This window comes from Anopheles coluzzii, chromosome 3 (genome assembly GCF_943734685.1).
Source record: "Anopheles coluzzii chromosome 3, AcolN3, whole genome shotgun sequence".
Taxonomy (NCBI): domain Eukaryota; kingdom Metazoa; phylum Arthropoda; class Insecta; order Diptera; family Culicidae; genus Anopheles; species Anopheles coluzzii.
Genome location: NC_064671.1, coordinates 6,533,236 through 6,554,014, shown reverse-complemented (window position 1 = coordinate 6,554,014; position 20,779 = coordinate 6,533,236). Strand labels below are relative to the sequence as shown.

At 48.9% G+C, this 20,779-nt stretch overlaps 2 protein-coding genes and 1 long non-coding RNA gene across 3 annotated transcripts in view; 2 read left to right on the top strand and 1 right to left on the bottom strand.

Annotated features, from left to right (window-relative positions):
• The first annotated feature begins 49 nt into the window (after positions 1-49).
• Positions 50-6,425, top strand: LOC120958032 (nidogen). Its single transcript, XM_040380570.2, has 9 exons — positions 50-859; positions 1,862-2,353; positions 2,422-2,660; positions 2,726-3,470; positions 3,546-3,860; positions 3,931-4,081; positions 4,147-4,831; positions 4,901-5,773; positions 5,853-6,425. Exons 1-9 carry the CDS (start codon positions 650-652, stop codon positions 6,100-6,102), a joined length of 3,960 nt encoding a protein of 1,319 aa, XP_040236504.2. The 5' UTR covers positions 50-649; the 3' UTR covers positions 6,103-6,425.
• A 110-nt stretch (positions 6,426-6,535) lies between these two features.
• On the bottom strand, positions 6,536-8,172 carry LOC120958037 (uncharacterized). Its single transcript, XR_007452671.1, has 3 exons — positions 7,780-8,172; positions 7,180-7,356; positions 6,536-7,100 (listed from the first exon to the last, which is right to left on the bottom strand). It is a non-coding gene; the product is annotated as an uncharacterized LOC120958037 (long non-coding RNA).
• A 313-nt stretch (positions 8,173-8,485) lies between these two features.
• LOC120954940 (G1/S-specific cyclin-E) overlaps positions 8,486-20,779 on the top strand; it is an 18,196-nt gene continuing 5,902 nt past the window's right edge. Inside the window, exons 1-3 of the mRNA XM_040375300.2 lie at positions 8,486-10,621; positions 13,187-13,295; positions 19,902-20,577. Of these exons, the coding sequence (XP_040231234.2) occupies positions 10,602-10,621; positions 13,187-13,295; positions 19,902-20,577 (805 nt within the window). The 5' untranslated portion in view covers positions 8,486-10,601. The remainder of the gene's footprint in view (positions 10,622-13,186; positions 13,296-19,901; positions 20,578-20,779) is intronic.

The window sequence follows — 20,779 nt, the reverse complement described above, 5'->3', positions numbered from 1 at the left end:
TTGCGACCCATTAAACTTCGGGACCCAGCAGCAGCATCGCCGACAGTTGTTCGCGACCGTTGAATATCCCTTGATGCAGCATCCGACCAGATGCCGAGCAGTCAGTCGTATTCGGTGTCTTGCCCGGTGCGGACGTGAATCTTGAGTTCTTCTACCGGGGTTGGTCTGTCTTCTCAGAGCCTACATCCCAGGCAGTCATTGGCTGTCCTGGAAATCCACCTCTTTCCTCTGTGTACGTGTTTGGTGCAAAGAGATTATGAATGAAGGCAATAATAATGGTGTCCGTTTGCTGATAGTGTGCTAAGACAAGCGTGTGCGATAGAGCATCGGACCCGCGAGACCCACACAAGAACCTGGATCCGTGCGCTGGAGGACGCACACGGTGTGTTGTCGGTGGTGCCCGTTGATAAGGTTCCGCTTCGGTAACGCCCGACGACGTAGAGATTGAAAGTGATTTAGTGAGAAAAACACTGATTGGAAGTGTGTGCTCTCTTGTGTGTAGGTGATTGTGTGTAAAAACCGGTCGATTATCTCCGTATGTTTCCCAAACGGATTTAACCGCGTTTGTCTTGGCAAGTCTTAACCTTCCAAGACAAGATACTTCCAAGTGTAAAGTGCACTCCGTTCCGTTTCGGTGTGAACCAACAAAATGTCTGTCAGAAGTGAGGTATTGCAAGGGTTAGTAGTGTACGCGGTGTTACTACTACTACCCTCGATCGTACATGCGGTGGATCCTCGCGATCTGTACAGCTACGCGAACGAAGCCAGCGAGGTGTTGCCGCGAGGTGATGAAGAGTTCCAGTACATGGATCTGGACATGCCAGCTTACTTCTACAACGAAAAATACGACCGTGTTTACGTAAGTTTGTGTTAAAAAAAACGTTTGATAGTTGGACAGGACCCATAGAAAGAGAGAGGAAATGAGCAATCAGAGGATCATCGTGGTGGTGAGGCCATGCTGCGCTGTTTACTTCTTACTTTTCGTTGAGGGTTATCAATACACACAGCCTTCACACAAATTGCGAATAGCTGTACATATGATGAGAGTAGAAGCGCTATCTTCGCTGGCAGGGATCAACATTAACCCCACTGTAAATGATCGTATTTCTTGTGCTATTGAGGCGAAATAAACTGCCTTATTCGGTACTAAACGTTCATTCTGTATATTCCGCGACTCGATTTGAACCCATGCGCGGCATGTTGTAAAGCCGTCCCACTAACCAACTACACCACAAGACCAACCCGATCGCTTGGTTGCAAATTCTCCTCTTAAATGCTAACCCCAATCCCAATCACTCGAAACAACTACTTCACCTTCCATCCAGAGCTTCACTTCAATTGTACCGACGCACTGCCCTTGAGGGACAATATTTCACGCCCCGCACACAAAAGCGAAAGCGCCTTTGCAAATTGTTTTGCACCGAGCAAAAGTGTGTCCGATCGCTCAAATGATGATGATCCGCACCACACAGCCTAGCCCATTAGCGTCAAACAAAGATGTGCTTTCTCTTATCAGCACTCGTGGTCAAGCGTCCAAGCGTCCAAGAGCTCCACCGTCCCCGGCAGATGTGTAAATAGAACCTCTGCTCTGCCCGGCAGCGAACATTTAGCAATTGCATGGTAAAAAGAACGACTTTGCGCCATTACATAAATGCCACAGCATGACAGTGGACAGCATGGAGGATGGCACTAGCTAAAGATGATGATAACGAGCCCTGCCCCCGTTGATCTTCCTCGCGGAGAGCGAATGAATGCGTTTCCTTTGTGTGGTGTTTTAGCAATGTTCCATCAAATTAACCAATGATTTATGGGTATGCTTCTCCCGGTTTTTACTCTTTCACATGCACACACACACAAACAGATCAACACCAACGGCATCCTGTCGTTCGGTGGCGAGCTGGTCGGCTTCCTCAATCTACCCTTCCCGCTCGGCAACCCGCTGATCGCGCCGTTCTACGCGAACGTCGACACAACCCTGCCGAACGATACGGCCACGATCGTGTACTTCAAGTCGCGCGATCCCACCCTGCTCCACCGCACGACCGAGCTGGTGCGGGACAACTTTGGCAGTCTACTGGCCCGGACCGGGGACTTCGAGGCGCTGCAGGTGTTCGTCGCGACCTGGGAGCACGTGGGACACTACAGCATGAAGAACGAGGTGCAGAACTCGTTCCAGGTGGCGATCATACAGGGCGCGACGGACACGTTCGTGCAGTTCCTGTATCCGGAGGAGGGCATCAACTGGATCCAGGGTGATACCGGCGATAGTGGCCTGCCGGATGTGCGTGCGCAGGCCGGCTTTGCCGCGGAAGATGATCGTACGTTTATGCTGCCCGGTTCCGGTACTGATAATGTACGTACTGTTGGAAGGTGTTGGGTGTTCAGGGTGAAGGGTCAACATCTATTTTTTCCACTTCTCAGGTACGCCATTTAACGATTTCGTCCAACATTAATCAACCGGGCGTGTGGTTGTATCACGTTGGACCGCTCGCACCGGAGGGGAATGTGGAGCAGCCGGACCGCCAGCACGCCGAACCGAGTGAACCGCGCAGCTGCGCTGATGGTGGCCGGTACAAGTGCCATTCGGCGGCCTCCTGTGTCAACAGCAACTGGGGCTTCTGCTGTCAGTGCAAGTCCGGCTACTACGGAAATGGATTCAGGTAAGTTTGGCCATTCCACACGAAGCCATGAGCTCTATATTCCGATCAACATTTTACGTGAACAGTTGCGTGAAGAGTGACATTCCCCTGCGGGTCGCTGGTAAGGTGCTCGGCAATGTGAACGGTGAGCCTCTCGACACTCAGCTCCAATCGTACGTTGTAATGGTGGACGGGCGTACATACACTGCGATCAGTCCGCTCGAGGAGCAGCTCGGCACTGATCTCCAGCTAACGCAAATTCTCGGTGGTACGATCGCGTGGCTGTTCGCCAAACCCCTTGGAAATTCCATGAACGGTTACCAGCTGACAGGTGGCAAGTTCAACCACACCAGCACACTGCAGTTCGAGACGGGCGAGTCGTTCTACATCACCCAACAGTACACGGGACTGAACGTGTGGGATCAACTCGCACTGGATGTGCATCTGTCCGGACAGCTACCTTCCATTCCGGCCCTTGAGAAGCTCCATCTGGATGACTACTCTGTCGCGTTCCGACGGTCCGGTAAGGACCGACTGCAAGCCGTCAGTGCGCACAGCTTCCGGGTGGAGTCGCAGGCACGCAACGTCAGCTACACACTGTACCAGGACATTACGTACGAGGGATGCTCGGGCAATGAGGACACCATTGCCGGAAAGGATGAATCGATGCTGAAGATTACGCGCATCAATCTGGGGTACGAGCCGAGGGAGCGAGCCGTCCGGATGGGCATGCTGTCGAAGATGGTGATCGGCGATCAGTTCAACCCGTGCGATGAGGCCAACTGTGGGGATAATACGGTGTGCGTGCCGAAGCCTGACGACACTTTCGATGTGAGTGCACCAACACAAACCACACTTTGGCTGCTGTTGCTCACTTTGTTGCTCACTTTGTTGCTCACATTTCAGTGTAACTGCAAGAACGGGTTCACCTACATCCCGTACGGTACGAGCGATCGCATCAACTGTGTGGACATTGACGAGTGCTCGGGCGTTAACATCTGTGACGAGAATGCGCAGTGCTACAACGAGCCGGGCGGCTACATTTGCCGCTGTAATCCGGGCTACGAGGGCAATGGGTACGTGTGTGATAAAGTAGTGCCGGGTGGATACAGCCAACCAACCTCTTCGTCGTACACGGTGTCGACGCCTGCAAGCTACGGTGGGCACAGCTACAACGAAGTGGACAGTGACCCAACTCAGGAAGAGCCGGAACAGTGTGAGGTAAGTGTGGGAAGACGGGGTGAGATGTAGTTTACGAACGTCTTCAACTTTACACTTTGGTCTATGGCAGCGCTGTGCCGAGTTTGCCGACTGTGTTGAGGGTCAGTGCCAGTGCCGATCGGGATATGATGGCGATGGTGTTAGCTACTGTCACTCACTGTGCGATCCGGAAAGCGTATGGAACGGGGAGGAGTGCGTGAAGGAGACGTACGTTGAAGAAGGTAAGTAGTGATACAAGACCTCCCATGGTTTCTCTTTAATTTATCACAATCCGTCACGTTTGCAGAGGGAATTGAACCGTTCTGCACGATACTGGGCTGCACGTGCCCTACCGGCTACACGCTGATCGAGTACGCGTTCAACCAGATCTGCCGGCGAGTTGAGCTCGACCCGGAGGAGGTCCCCCAGGAAGGTATGCCGCCGTGCGATGTGGAGAACAACTGTAGCCCGCATGCAAACTGTGAGTGGCGTGACAGCTCGTACCGGCACGAATGTATCTGCAACCCGGGCTACGATGGTAATGGGTATACGTGCGTCGAGAAGGAAGTGTCCTGTCTGGATGATGAGGAGATCTGTGACATCCATGCGTCCTGCACGTACATGCTGAATCGGAAGTCGGTGTGTGTCTGCAACAAGGGGTACGAGGGTGATGGTCGTACGTGTCATCTCGCGCCGGAGTGTGCGGTCGATGACGATTGTGGCATGAACTCGGAGTGCCAGCAGGGTGTGTGCGTGTGTCAGGAAGGGTACGAGCGGGATCTGTCCGACTTTTGTGTGCGCGCTGGATCGTGCGGTGGTGCGTACTGTGCGGAGAATGCGGTTTGCGTGATCGATCCGGTGCAGAAGATACCGTACTGCCACTGTCCGCAGGGTTTCGTTGGTGACGGGGTGTCGCAGTGCCGTTCCATTCCACCGCCGTGCAATGTGAGGAACAACTGCGGGCTGCATGCTGCCTGTGTGCCGAGCTATAGGTAAGAATGGGTGGACTTCGACATCATTATTTGGGGATTTTAATCGCTCTTTTCTGTCCTCGTTCACAGAGATCCTTCCTCGTACGAGTGTATGTGCAATCAGGGCTTCTTTGGCGATGGGTTCGTCTGCACACCGGAGCGCAACTGTGCCAATATCCCGAGCCTGTGCGATCCGAACGCTCGCTGCGAGTCCACTACCAACGGCTACCAGTGCATCTGTAACGATGGCTTCATCGGCAACGGGTCCGTCTGCAACACCGCTCACCGGCTGGACGATGGCTTCCTGCTCATCAGCCAGGGTGTGGCGAACATACGCGTCCCGCTGAACGGTGGGCTCGGGTACCCCGTCACGATGGCGTTCATGTCGATCGGGCTCGATCGGGACTGTGCCGAGGGACGCATCTACTGGAGCGACATTGCGGCCCAGCAGATCGTGAGCGCCAAGTACGATGGTACCGATCAGAAGCCGTTCATCACGAAGGACATCGTGTCGCCGGAGGGTGTGGCGGTCGATTGGATCTCGCGCCGGCTGTACTGGACCGATTCGGCGAAGGATACGATCGAGGTGGCGAGCCTGGACAATCCGGAGCAGAGGACGGTGCTGATTTCGAAGTTTTTGGTCAATCCGCGCGGCATTGCGGTCGATCCGCATCAGACGAAGCTGTACTGGTCGGACTGGAATCGGGATGGGCCGAAGATTGAGTGGTCGAATTTGGACGGAACGGAGCGGGAGCAGCTGGTGGGTAGTCCGCAGGTAGCTCTGCCGAACAGCATCCAGGTGTCGATGGCGACTGGGGAGCTTTGTTACGCTGACGCGGGAACGAAGAAGGTTGAGTGTATTGATACGTACAGCAGACAGATCCGCACGATCGCCAGCAATCTGACGTACCCGTTCGGGTTGGCCGTTACCGATGATTTGTTCTACTGGACGGATTGGATGACGTAAGTAGAGGAGCTTTCGAACTCTTTCAGACACTAATTTTAAGACGCTTTCTCTCTCTTCTCCACTCGAAAAATACAGTAAAAAGATCGAAAGCATCAACCTGTACGGTGTGCGCCAGAAGCCGATCAACTCGCCCGTATTTGGCAACCACAAGATGTACGGCATGACGGCCGTCACCGACAAGTGCCCGCTGTTCCACAGCCCGTGCGTCAGCAACAATGGTGACTGCCCGGAGGACAAGATTTGTCTGATCAATCCGCGTGCCCCTTCCGGCCGTAGCTGCAAGTGTACGCGCAACTGCAACAATGACGTCGTATTAGACTACTAAGAAGAATGTGTGTACTCTAGAAGGGGGAACGGCTGTTGGTTGGTTTTGTGCTTTTCTACTGTGAGCAACCTTTACAAACAGACAATCGGCCGTGTAGTAATGCGTGTTTTTTTGTACTTCCCCACTTTTCCCGTTTTCCTTCCTGAAAGCTGAAACAAAAAAAAGCAATTTATCTTGACATACATTAGGATTAGCACAGAGAGAGAGAGAGAGTGGATGATGATGATGACGAAGGTTGACGATCGCAATCGTGCGACGAATGTATGCGAAATGGTTTGTAACGTTCGCTGCTTAAGCCGACAATAAACTCTCTATTACTTTAAGTCGCGGTGTGTGGTTAATGTGTACATGTAGGTGGTTTAAATTATTTGAGAAATATTATCAACATACAGGAGGGTTAAGCATGGTATATAACAGTAAGACACAGGGAAAATTCTCTATTTAGGTATATTTATTTGAAACGATTTGAAACTTCACATCCGATCGTCGCAATGAAGGACAGATTTCTAAGGTAAAGTGAGGTTCGAAGCCTGCCAATGTTCTACTCTAAATAACATGCTTACTTACACAGCACTATACAACCAACCTTTGCTATCTTGGCTAGTTGCAGAAGTGTCCGAAATCGCTCACCGTCACGTGTCTCCATCTGTCAATCCGTTATCACAGCCAACTTCCCATTCCAACCTGTCACGTGACTCCCTCTGTCCTTGTGTGAAGACCTAAAAGGACTTTACGAGGAGCCATCAAGTCGTCCGGTTCAATGCGTATACATGACCAGCCACATAACAGTATCGTACAGCTCATACAACACGTCCATCTCGTACACGTACAAGTTGTATCGGCTCATCCATCGATCTTTCCTATCTTGCGGGGCTTAAAAATCCTTCTGAGCATCTTTCTCTCGAAAAGCAATTCCTCTCGACCGTAACGTCAACAGTTATGTTGATTCGTATCTCGGGAGGCAGCGAGCTCAGTCTTGGGCTGCCGCCATACCAGAGCTGTAAGAATGTGGTTAAAAAGTATATCATTGATTAGAACAAATTAAATCCGTTTGAACTCTAGCACTCCAATACTTACCCCTTGCTGACTTGTTAGGAAGAATGATGCTCAGTAGTATGACCAGCCCTAGGCTGAACCATGTTACTTGTAGTCCACGGGTCCCGCTGGTCCGTAAAATCCGATCACATCATGTATACTAGTGATGGGAAAAATGAAGCTTTTGTCGGAATCGATTCCGGCTAGCTCCGCAGTTTTCTGGAATCGATTCCGGATATTAGGTACGGAATCAGGTTCCGGAATTGATTCCAGAATCAGCTCCGGAATCGGAATCGACTCCGCAATTGGTTCCGGAATCGATTCCAGAATTGGTTCCGGAATTATCTCCAGCATTGATTCCGGAATCGGCTCCGGAATCGGAATCGGTTCCGGAGTCAACTCCGGAATCGGCTTTGGAATCGGCTCTGGAATCGGCTCCGAAATCGACTCCGGAATCGGAATCGATTCCAGCATCGGAATCGGCTCTGGAATTGATTCCGAACACGGAATCAGAATCGAGTAAGTCCAATTCCGAGCTCTCACCACTAAAGTATACAGAATGAACTAAGCCAACGAACGCAATCGCATCAACGGCAGAGCTGCAGCAATAGGTATGAATTGATTTCAATGGAAAATACTCACCGATTTGCAGATCCTCATTCATTACAACGAACAGTCCCAACACGTAGCTTATTCCACCGAAACTCGTCCTTGTTTTGCTGCTCTGCATCTACAACTTCTGTGCACTTTCTGAGCCATTTGTGCTCCTTGGGACCGAATCGTATTCACCACCATTCCATAGAATTCTTGCCATTTGCCAACAACGCCTACAGTCAACGGACCGTTACTTTCAATTGTTCAATTTTCAATTGTCGCACTTTCTTGGGAAACGCAGTGCGCCGTCGTATTCCGTGAAAGAAATAGGCGCGCAGGAAGCGATCAGCCCAGCAGCGAATCAGCTGTCATCGATGTGTTTGCTATGGGGCTGGTGCAGCGGCTGTAGCGTACGTTTCTGAAGGGAATGGTAGGGGAAATTGAGAATATGATGGCCGTTTTACACGGAACTTTTTTGTTGGAATTGGAACGTTCAATGCATGCCACTCAACTACTTCATGGAGCTGGATTTTCAATGGTTGATCAAAAGTTTAAACAGTTTTTTCTAAATTAAACAGAAATACGAAAATAAAACATCAAATTTTCGTGACTAGATTTATTGCATGAAAAGACGTGTCCAATTCATTTAAAATTCTTTTTTCCTTCTAAAACCCAAACTCACTTGCCAATCAAACTCACCGTTTCTCACGATGTTGCATTTTTCGAAAACGCAAACTTCTCCTCACCGATCATGTCTCCCTTCAGTAACGTTTCACGAGCAGCGTTTCAACCGCACCCTGAACGTGCGCATGCGTGCACGTCAACGAAGCACCCGCCGAAACGGAGCCACCGATGACAGCTGGCTTGTGTTGTTGTTTTGATCCCTCTCTCTCTCTCGCGCGCGCGCTCTCTGCCCCCATACCAGTCACTCCCTCTCGCTTGGACTGCCGCAAACGGGCCGGCAGTCGGCTGCATCGGGCCGCAGACCACCAAGCTGCTGATCGGTCATGGCGCCCAACGCCGCAGTTTGTGCGCTCATTTCACTCGCTACCTTCGCGCCAGAAACGTCTCCTTCCTTTTCATCCTGAATCCTGTCGGCAAACGGACCATCGCTGTCGGAATTCGGCGAACACAACGGAACGGATTCCCGCAATTGTATGGAAGTGGTGGAAGTTGGTCTGCGCCAACATATTAAAAGCTGCGCCAAACACAGTGCTCTCTGCAATTGGCCCCCGAAAACAAAAGGATATGCGCGCTGAATGCGGTAAACATTCCCGTACCGTGGTTTGAGCTCATTAGGCCGCTGCATTAGGAAAGGCGCCTCGATCACCACAGTCAAAAGTGGCAAAGCGGTGAAATACGTGGAACTGGTGTCGGAAGTGGCTCGAGCCGGTGCCGTTGCTCCGTGTGCATTGTTTTTTTTTTTCTTGAGGGGGGACAATAGGTCAGTGCCAAACAAAAGAAAAGTAGGCGGAATTTGTTCACACTCAAAAGTGAACCGTTACAAACACACACAGTGCGAATAGTGTGGTCAGATTGAACTTGATGAAAAGCGATTGTGTTTTTTTTCTCGTAATTTAGCAAGTGCCGGTAGGGGCATTTGCCACTGACCGGTGTTGTTCTAGCGGTCCAACGATTTCCCGGTGGTGTCCCAACCGGGTTGGTGGCGCCTTTTGGCGCTCGTTTTTTTTTCCTCCCCGCAAAGTGTTACACCGCACTTCTTTCCCTTCCCTTTCGTGCCCGTTGTTTCGCCTTTACAAGCTATATTGTGTCACTGTGACAGCAGCAGCAGCTCGCTCAGAGGTGCCAAGGGGTTTTCGGAAGATGCAAAGCCGACATTGAAGTTGAAAAGTGCGCGAAAACGGACCTGCCACCAGCATTTGCTGACGTACCGAACACGAACACGAACACGAAGAACGCGCACAAAAGCGAGACGGCGAGAGAGAGCGAGTGAACACAGCGCGCACAACAGACAGGCAAACACACACACGGCCTAGAGCGCTAAGCGGGGTAAGCAGCACAAGCGCACAGCGACAAGCAACCGAACCAGCAGTTCGATAGTGTGTGCAATAAGGCGGAAGAAGAGGAGAACACGCAAAAGTAAGTCCTGAAGACTTGCGGTCTTTTGTGCCGGCTCGAAGACACACTCCCGCTTATTATTAACCGCACCGTCCGAAGAGTAGCAGCACACACTCGCGCGGGGGAAAAAGCACCTCTATTCTGCCAATATATACTACCACCGTGGGTGTGTTGTTCAGCAGAAGGAGGGACATCTTCATATTCCCTTGTGCACTGCACTTCTCGTTTGGTCGGTTTTGGAGCGGAGTTACCACATCAGCAGCAGGCAGCGGTAGCGATAGCAGCGCGCAACATCGAAGGAGGCGGCGGCCCCGAGAGTAGAACGTTTCCGGTGGTGTGTGGCCCCCAAGGAGAGCGGTGTGCGATTGCGGACCTTTAAACGGCAATCCGCGCGCCTCCCCTCATCACCCGCCTCTCCCGCAACGTGTGCAACGTGGCCATCGTGTGCGTGTGTGTGTGTGTGGGCAAGATTCACAGAGATAAGGGCAAAGTTCCGCCGAATGTCGCTCAAGCTAAAAAGTGTTACAGTGGCGCAGTAGCCAATTTCCAAGTGGTTCTAGTATGGGAATCCTTTGATTCCAACACCAGTGTGCATATATATGTGTGTGTGGCCTATGTATGTGTAAGCGTGCGTGTGGTGGAATTTTCCTGTCACGAGCTTATTGGGAGGCAGAATACCACCATCGTCGTTCGTCACTTCTCATCGCGGACCGTCTCCAGTTCAGCAGCAACGGAGCGCCAGCACTCGCCATAGGAGCTAAAAGAAGGAGTGTTGCTGTGTTCAGCTTAGGATGGATTATACCAGTAATGGGTAGGTTCTACAAATTGACCTTTTTTTTTGTAAAAAAGCTGATAATTTTAATTTTTATATGAATTTCCCCATTTTTCGCAATCTTGCCGTACAGTCAGCACCTTTTTCGCACTCCAACCTCAATCCTCCCCTTTCCCCCACTTGCCTCTTCATATGCAATATCACAGCCTGCTTCTTCGTTACCGCTTTACAGCCCATGAAATGGATGCGATGGGGGGGCCACTTGAGGCGAATTGCTACTTCAATACAATGTACCCTCTTGCTGTGTTTCATATTATTCTTTTGCCTCCCACGTCTTCTGTGTCTGTGGCTTCTTCCTTTCGCAACTCTTTTGCTTCTAGCTTTTTGACGTATCATTTAAAGGGGCGGGGAGGCTGACACACACCTCGTGCACGATCTGTCCATTACATTACATTCAGTGATAGTAAGACTATCTATCGCTCGTGTCTGTGTGTGTGTGTGTCTCTTATTACCGGCGCAAGCACGCGGATTACCGAGGAAAAATAGAATATTCCCGCTATTCGAAGGGTGAAAAAATTTTCCGAAGCTTTTTCTTTCTCTTTTTTCTTTTGTGCTGTTTGCGGGGCTCATGTTCTGCCGCGCGCGCACCTGTGTGTATTGGTGTCTATTGGTATGTGGGACGACGAACATGTCACACACTTCTTCTAACTCACGTGCTCTTTTGGTGGGGTTTTTTTAAAAATGCTGCTCTCGCGCTGAGCGTGTTCTCCTCTGTCGCTTGCCAAGCGCGCTCTCGCTCCTACGACCGATCGGTGAACCATTTAAAGACCGGACCGCGGCAACCTGGCATGTACATTGCGGGCCATTTAAACCCCCCTTCCCTCTGCGCAACGCGCTGTTTGCCCCCCCCCCCTCACGCTCCACAATCATTCTCTCTCTCTCACGGTAGGGGAGATTCTCTTTTTATATGGAAGATTTTCGCCCGATGTGTGTCCATTTAAATCGTGCTGTGCGCTCTCTCGCTCGCTCGCACGTTCGCTCGCTCGTTCATTGCTTCGGCCGCCTGTCATTGCTCCCCGACCGCGAGAGCCGAGTTGCGCCTTTTTCTTCTGTGTGTAATAATAATAAAAAATAAAATTTGCGAAAAGCTGTCTGCGCTGCCGCGCTGCGTGTATGAGTGCGACAGAGCTCGCGATTTCTGCGTTCTCGTTTTAGCGCGTGTGCTGCGCTTTTTTAAAAGGGGCGTTTAAAAGGTGTGCGTGCGTGCGCTCGCAAGAGAGAAAGAGCGGATCAACGCCCAAAAATTCTGGCGGGTAAAAATACAGTTTTTTTTTTTTGGGGGATACCAGTTAAATCATTTTAGCCGCCAGTGCACCGACTCTTCGGGTGACGGCTCGCGTTTGGAGGAAAAATGGGCATGAAGAACTTTTCGCGCCGGATTTCACGGGCCGGCACACCCATACACGTCAAAACGCGCCGGAGCTTACACTGCCGGTGCTGATGGCACTTCCGCTGCTGCTGCTTGCCTGCTGCGTGGAAGAAGAATATTGTGCGCGTGAGTAGCGCTGTGTGTGTGCGTGTGTGTATTGTGGCGCGCAGATACGGTGCAAAGCGCGCGCGTTTCGTCTAGTGTCAAAATAATATCGTGGGGGCGCCTCTTATTTTTCGAATGTGTCAAACCCCGGGGACCGCTGTCGCTCGATAAGTTTTGGGTTGATTTTTAGCCTAATTGTCACTAATTGTTGTTTTTATGCCTGCGCTTCATTAGCTTTTCTACTGGAAACGAAAAAACAGGTTCGGGGAAGCTATCACGGCACGGGAGTTGGCGAGCCCGGTCTGAACGAAGCAGCGCAGCGTAGGTGAAGTTTTACCAGTTCGAAACTCCATACCGTCGCGAAGGGGGGTGGGGCGCCGCTATACGCTGATCTCATGGCGGTGGAGGCGCATGGTGCGTTTCAGACCTATAAAATGGTGAAACGGTGGTTTTGTGCGCGCCGCAATCGCAAAATGTCACCACGTTTCCATTTGTGGCATCTTGACTCATTGTGTAGGATGTTGGGTGTGGTCTTGTTATATGATGGTTGGGATTTTCTTCCTTTTTTCTTGATTTTGCTAGTTTTCAAGATTATTTCATACATAATAACATAATATAATATATATATTTTTTCGCATATAATAAAAATAATATTCAATAGAATAACAGTAACACTTTCATATACTAACTCATTTTAATAACGTCAATTAAGTGATTTTCTTACATTGAAATCAATATTTTCGATTTATTTTAAATTATTAAAGCATAAGAGTTTGTTAAACTATTTTAAGAACGCCTTTAAAAATTATTTAAATCAATTTAAAATCTTCCTTAAATGATTTTATTACATTTAAATCAATATTTTCGATTTATTTTAAATTATTAAAGCATAAGAGCTTGTTCAGCTGTTTGAAGAACGCCTTTTAAAATCATTTTAATCAACTTAATATCTTCCTTTCAATTTTATACATAGCTTTAGTATCTTTTTTTTATTAAACTTACAACTTATTTATTTCAATAATATCTTCAGCGTATTAACGATTCTGCTTTTTTCTCTCTCTCTATTTTAGATCAATGTACGCATGCAGACTACCCACGACAGAAGCAGCAACTAGGACAGAACAACCACAGCGCAAAAGCCGTAAACGCAAAAACACATCGGATTTGGACAAACATGGCGTACGTATACACATCCAAACGGCAAGCAAGAAATTTGAATCCTACTGGGAAGAAGATGGAAGACTGTTGCTTTTTGTTCTTCTTGCCCAATGCGCGGATTTTGTAACGGACAAAAAGTTTAAAAGGACGAGGACTCTCGTAATGTCGGTTACGCATACGTCCTTCCTCATCCCTGGAATTCCTTGCAAACCGTTTGTGGCAAACGCAAGATGTAAAGAACAAGAAGAAGAAGAAGCAAGGAAGGGAATGAAACAATTCTAAAATGCAACAACCAGGGAAAGGTCGGTTATTTAATACCAGTTTCCTTCCATTGCTTGCCTCTGCTTCATGTGCAAACCGTTTGCCGACCCGATTATTATTGACCCAAAGCTATTGCCCCTCGACGTATTCGAGAAGGAAGAAGAAGAAAAACGTACGAACTAGGAAACACAGCGCACCACAGGACGATCGTGTGAATTGGTTTTTAAAAGTCCCAAGTCGAAGTTTCAAACACGAACCCTCGGGGAAGAGCGCACAATGCAGCGTGCTGTTTGCGTCCCTTTCGCACTTAACCTCTGTTTGCCAGGCAATGGGCGAATGTTTGCTGTTAATGGAAGAGGGCAGAAGGGGAGGAAGCACAGGCAGTAAGAAAATGTAGGGAATGGTGGCAAGCAGAAGAAGCTATATACCCTTCGAGAGAAAGGACCGTTTTTATGTACTCTCTCAAGCAAAGCCAAGAATGAAAACTCATGATTGATGTTTATCTGAAATTTTCCTAGAATCGATCAAGGGGGAAAAGGTAAGAAATGGATCGTTCATTTCAAACATTTCTTCCTATCGACAGGGAGCGAAACTAGGGATGATTGGTTGATTGTTCCATTGTCTTGCGGTATGAGAAAACAAATCTGGTAAAGGGACCATGTAATTTTCTCCATTAATTTTGAGCACCGATTGTGTCGGTTCCATTGAATTGGAACTGAAATATGAAAACAGCATTTGTTTTTCTCTGCGGCATTCAATCAACGTTCCTTTTTTAGTAACAAAAAGCGCAATGATTTGTCTGCAATTTGCATTGCGTTTTGGTTGCTTTTTGATGGCAATAATTTGACCCCTATTGCACAACAATACTGTTACGACACAACGAGCCATTGGTGCAACTCGTGTGCCGATAAATGTGTCTCACCCCTTTTGCTCGATTGATTGGTTATCAGCGAAAGCGCGCGCGATGCTTGCTTCAAGTCCATTTTTACGATACGGATAGAGACACATTTCTTGGGGAATTTAACACCTGCCATTAGCGATAGTGTTTAGCATTGAATGAGGGAGATCAAAAGGCATTAAAGTATTCTAAATATATGAGGGGTTAATGCAGAAAATAATATTTGCACTTTCCAGGTGCATGTTTTCAAAAGCAATCCTCTCTCCCCTGCCCAATAAGCCAATTGAGTGTAGCAATTGATGTCAATTTTAGTTTACGAACGATTGCGCATGATTGATCACTCGAAAATACGGGGGAAAACATGGACGCGCCACATGTTTATATGCGTGCCACACCCGCACACTTTCTGCTCGGTTTCTGTACATTGCTTAAATTTGTCCCTAAGATAGTGAAGAAAGTTAAAACAATTATCGCTCACAAACAATCTCGGAAACGGATTCGTTCCAACTCTAAATTAACCATCTCTCTGTTGGGTGTGCACTATATTAGGGGTTAAATAGAGCATGTTTTTACGTTATAATACAGCTTCCGCCAGCATTACTTTCGCTTTTTCTGCACCTAAATCCCATTCATTCATTAAAACGAACCTTCCCAAAGGCCTAGCTAGCTAGTGACAGTTTAAAGTACGGAAGGACGGTGCAGGAGATTCTGTGACACTGCCGTTGGCCACTTATCCTCTGTCTCCTCTTTGCAGTGTTTGTACACACGTCCTTCAACCTCTACCAACCATAAGAAGTCGTTCGTTTGTGCATGCTCTGTTCCGCGGCATGCTGTAGACCTTGCCTTCCTTGCGTCAGGTTGTCCATGTGTTGTCTGCCTTCGAGCGACAAACTAGTTTTCCCTGTTGGAATCTCTACACTTCTCCCGGTGGATTTGTGTTTGCCCATCGATGACACTGTTCGCTGCAAATGGAGACGAGAACGTCTAAGAATGTCTAGTTCTCTGATCGCTTTTAAGGTTGCTCGCTGTTTGCCATTCCCATCAACATGAACGTACATGGCTTCTTCGTGTTCGCTGCTCTCGTATTGTATTTTCCTTTTTTAGTGTGCTCCCGACTCCGACCCATCTCCGTAGTACCGGGCAGCGGTCTGTGATTATCATCTTTCCCTGTTCTGTTCCCTTCTGCCCCCTGCTTTGTTTATTCCCCCTATCTTTTCCGCCCTTCTTCCTCTGCCGTTCCGTTCCATTCCCCCAACGAGCTGGAGAGGAGAAATGACAGTGCTGGTGTGGCATATGGGTGACGTGTTGTGTTGTGTGTTCGAAAAAGTGGGTAAAAGAAGAGAACGCGCAAACCGGCGGCCAGAATGCAACGCGGCGGCGGCGCGCGCTGACAATCCGAGGGTCGATTTTGTGCTGACTTGCTGGGCTACGGCTGTTGCGCTGTCTGTGTTTGTGTGGCTGTGTGTATGCGTCAATGTTTTGATAGCGCGGGAAAATCAGCTGTCAGCGCTCGGAGGCGGCTGAGAGCGGCTGAGCGCAGAGAGCGATTGAACGAGCGCGCGCGAGAGAGAAAGCGAGTGAGAACGAACGTGTAAAGCTGAACGTTGGTGTTGTATTGTTGCGCTTATTCTTCACCGCCGCTGTTCGTGTGGCGAAAATGGCTTGCTGCGGCTTGAGCTGATCGCGCGGGTAAAATGCGCGCAATGCTGATTTGTTTTGGCGCCAACGAGCACACATACAAACGCAGCGCAATTGTCAGATGCTGAAAACCTCGCCCCAGCAAATGGCAGAATGGAAATTCACACGTAACCCAACCCAACTAACCGATCCGAATGCACCGAACACTGAGAGCTGATAACAAACATGATAAAATAATAATGATTTCAGCTTCTAAAAGGTCAGCTGGGGAGTGTTTTAAGCGATAAATATCTTTCAAAAAAATAGGAATATTCCCTATTTTTTACCATAATGCACCATATTAGCTTACATTTTTATGGACAACAACTCAACAAGCCTCTAATTATAAATTAACTATCCAGCGTAATAGAAAATAGTACAAAAGAACAAGCTCCCTCCTCTAGTAGTGGTGACGATCGTGTTTTAGGTGTCATTGACACTTTGACGGTCTCTGTCTCTCCGTCCCTTCCAAAAGAACTTCGCCTCGTGGCACGCAGTCAAATTCTTGATTTCTTAGTTCCTGTCGTAACCGGATGTGTATAGAAATGATGTATTTTTTTCTTGAATTGTAGATTCATTTACCCCATTTTTTAATGTATCGGTCTGTTGATCACACCACTCAGTAGGATCCACTACCTACCAGCAGGATAGCATTCTTTGTTGTTGTTCATATTCTGGGGTTAATTATTTGTATGATATACTTTCCAGTCGGCAGCGCGTAGATCCTGTCCTGCGCAAGCCTTTTGACTCCCATTACTTCCGCATGACACGAGTGCTGGCGTAAACACGGTGACGTGTGGACATAGCGGGGGAGTTGTCACAAGCCAAATCTACCCAATGTCACGTTCTAGCAAACACAGCAGCGCTTGTTGTGTGTCCACCACAAGGTTACATTTGAAAGCTCTAGATCGTCTACATCGATCCTCTAGACGCAATAATAGTCCACGTGATATGATGGGTGCCACACAATCGGTCCCAATGTCTGAAGGTTGTGTGTTGCACTCCTGGTGTGTATGACGCACGCACACTGCACCTTCTCAAACGTCAACTTCTCCCCTTGAATTTAAATGTTACGTAAAAAGGGGTCGTCATTTGCTACTTCACAGAGGGGCATGGCTTTTTTTTGACGCCCAATGGGGTTTTAATTCTCCTTTTGACCCGGTGTTATTCCTTTTTTTTCATTTTTTTTCGACATTCATGACGCGTGTGTGTTATGTTGGCGCGATCGCGAGCGAGCGCGCGCACGCCCGCGATCATTCACATTCACGCTCGATCGAATGCCGCCCAAAGAAGAAAAGCAGAAGGAATAAAATCCTGTTTTTTAAAGAGCCCCGGTCGCTGCTCTGCAGGCTTCGTGTGTGCCGTGTGTCTCTGCGGGAGAAGGAATGGCGAAAGAATTTATTCAGCATAAGCACATATGGCAGCAGGTGAGCAGCAGTAGGAGGAAGACGGACACACGGAGAAGTACGCACTTCGCGCACTAGAAACACTGTTTTCATCTTTTAATTCTTCCCGTTTCGCGCTTTCTGCAATCTTTCCGCGATTGTTCGACGCTTCAAACCCATTGCGTACGGTGTTTTATACACAAAAAATGAGCATGTAAGACCGAAGAAGATAGACGAAACGTGATAAGCAAAAGAGGGAATAGAACTCTTGGCTGGGGAGTCGAGTTCCCGCGGGCTTTTGGCGCGCGCGCGCGCGCTGATCTTGCGCTGGGAGGAAGTGATTTGGCGTATAATGATCGTAACATTCTTTCCTCTCGATCTTCTTTACTCGTACCTTTCCACTGTGGGAGCCCTTTGCTCCCAGGTGTGTGTTAGGTTGATCGTTAGGTTTTCCTTTGCATTGGGATCATTTTGTGGGCCCGGTGGAAGATTCGCTGGAAGACCAACAAAACAGTGTAAAGCAAGGGCGCCAAAATAGGCTTCTCTCCAAGTAGGAGCTCTGATTGCGCCAAAATGCTATTTGGAAATCTGCGCTGATGAATATGTAGCTGGCAGGGTGATCTTCACGATCATGATCCGGTTCGAAGGACCAATTTGTAAACTTCTCTAGAAAAGCATACAATCCCTTGGCCATTTTCGTCAAGTTGAATGAAAACAAGAAGCGCCAACGTAAAGATGCATTTCTCGATTACGCTATTTACAAATTTCTCTTTTTCCCTCTTTCATCTCCCATATATATATTTTTTATAATCTTTGCCTGCGTCTTGCAGCAGCAGTCCATCTTCGGCGACATTACAGCGAGTACAAACACGGGCCCAGGGCCACTGTTAAAAGGACAAATAAGTGCAACAACGGCTAAGGGGAAGAGAAAAAGAACGTACAAGATAAGGAAGGGATAGAGAGAGAGATTGCAGAAGACCACATAGTGCGTGTGTACTGCGACCCACAAAGATGAAACGCGCAGCGAAGCGAAATATGCGACACCACCGGAAACATTAGCAGCACACATACCCACACACACACACACACACATACACCGAAGCCTTCTGCATGCCTTTCATGGACGGGGACGGCAAGAAAAGTCGTCCACCAAAAGGGAGAGCTAAAGGATAGAACGAAGAAGCAAGAGGCAAAAGGGATACGGGTTTACATGAGTGTGTGTGTGCATGTGTGCGTTAGCTATACCAATTGCCGAGTGCCGATGGTGGTGAAGCTATCCTATTTCCCGCCTAAAATAGTTCTGCTGGCGTGTGGCGCATATGTTCGCGCCAACAAACCCGAACGAAATGCAGCATTACATACACGCAGCGCGCGCGTCAAGCGAATGTGCATCGGACCGCGTAACGGACACAGGCGTTATTTCTGCTTTTTTTCTCCTGCTGTAATGTGCCGTGCAAAGGGAGCGATGTGTATCGGAATATGGGGTCCCCCCTACTTTAGTTAAGGTCCTTACGGCGATACGTGTCTGTGCACGTACGGTTGGAAGTGAACGTTCCGTGTGTCGTCAACCAGCTGATGACTGGTTGTTCAATGCAGCAAGCGGGAAGGGTCACATATGCTAATAAAGCGATGGAATGAAATGAACTAGGGACGACACAGAAGGGATCTTTCTTGGATAATGTTGTACCAGAAATGACTTACCGAGCATGAGTTATTGGAGACACATTGCTGCATTTTCTCCCTGCAGTGTTAAAGGTACGAGCACTTCGAGCCGATCGCCGAGGAACACATCTTTTCCCCCTATAACCACTGAATTAAGAACAAGTAAAGAAGGGCGACGTTACGTTACGCTTCCTTACTTTCATTCGCATGCAACATCTGCCGCGCCTATTAAAATCCTTTTAAATTGTAAATGAAGCATATACACATATCGATGCATGGTTCGTTCGTCCTTTTTGTAGGCTCCTCGATCGAGAAGAGCTCGAGAAAGGATAACAACAAGGGAAGGGGCGCCTTCAAGGATGCAAGTCGATGTGCAAAGCGAGAAGGATTATAAAAACGGTCAAAAAATGCCGTTAGTAATGATACGGACGCGTTTACCTTTTCTTGTTTCCTTGTTTGTTCCTCCTCGCCTTCCAATGAGAGAATGTACAAAGGATTAAAATGCCTCTTTTCGTGCCAGGTCCTTTTTCCCCCATTGCTGCTGCCGTGATGGGAATCAAAACAAGCAATTGATTGTTTATGACTTTCGCTTACTCGTCGGGACTGTTTTATTATATTTTGGTATACAATTCTTCCTGGAAGGATTGTGACCCATTGATCAGCTCGTTATATGGAGCTGCTAAATGATTCTCACCCATTTTATTAATGATGTGTATTATCTTTGCTCTTTGCTCGATCCGGCAGGACTCACAGCATTTGCAGCCATCCTCCAAAGTGCGTCGAAATGATCGTCCGCGGGCATCCACATCGACGGCAGCAGTCGCTTCAACGTCCAGCAGCACTGCTGCCACCACCAATCTACCACACAGCTACGCGTCAACCACTACTACCGCCGCTGCAGCAGCGACGGCGGCGGCCCCCGGTCTCTCGATGCCGTCTATTTCGAGTTCGTCCTCGCTGGGCAGCAACAGCAAAACCACCGCCTTCAGCAGCGATTACACCTCCGACACGCAGGGCTCGTCCGAGTTCCCGATCGCGAGCGATTTCGAAAGCTACCCGCTCGACAGCCCGGCCACCTTTGGCTCGAACGTGCTGAGCCCGCCGTGCGATCTGCTGCGCGAGGAAGCGGTCGGACTGTCGGAATGGTTGGCGAAGGGCGACACGACACCGCTCGACGGTGCGGAGCATCTGTACGAGGTGTGCTTTCACAAGGCAGCAAAACCAGCGGCGGCGGCGGCCGCAACCAGTGGTTTCGGTGTCGTGCCTGCGTCCTGCTATCTGACGCCCTCCCACAAGCAGCGTGTTTGTCCGCTGCCAAGCCTCTCCTGGACGGACACGCACGAGATGTGGGATCTGATGTGCCGAAAGGACGATTTGGCATGGCTAGCCCGTGAGCCGAACATGTTCGACGATCATCCAGGTAAGCAGGCGGCTCTGTGTGTGTGTGGGAAAATCTCACCTTTTGTGTGTGCGGGCTTCGCGCGGCGGCTACCTGTGTCCTTGTGCCCCTTTTTTTGTTTGAAAGCGATCTTTTTGAAATTCACCCTCAAAACATGGCACAAAAATCAAGCAAAGTGCATGGGAAAATACCTGCCAAAGCTGCTGCTTAGTTGAGGTGCATG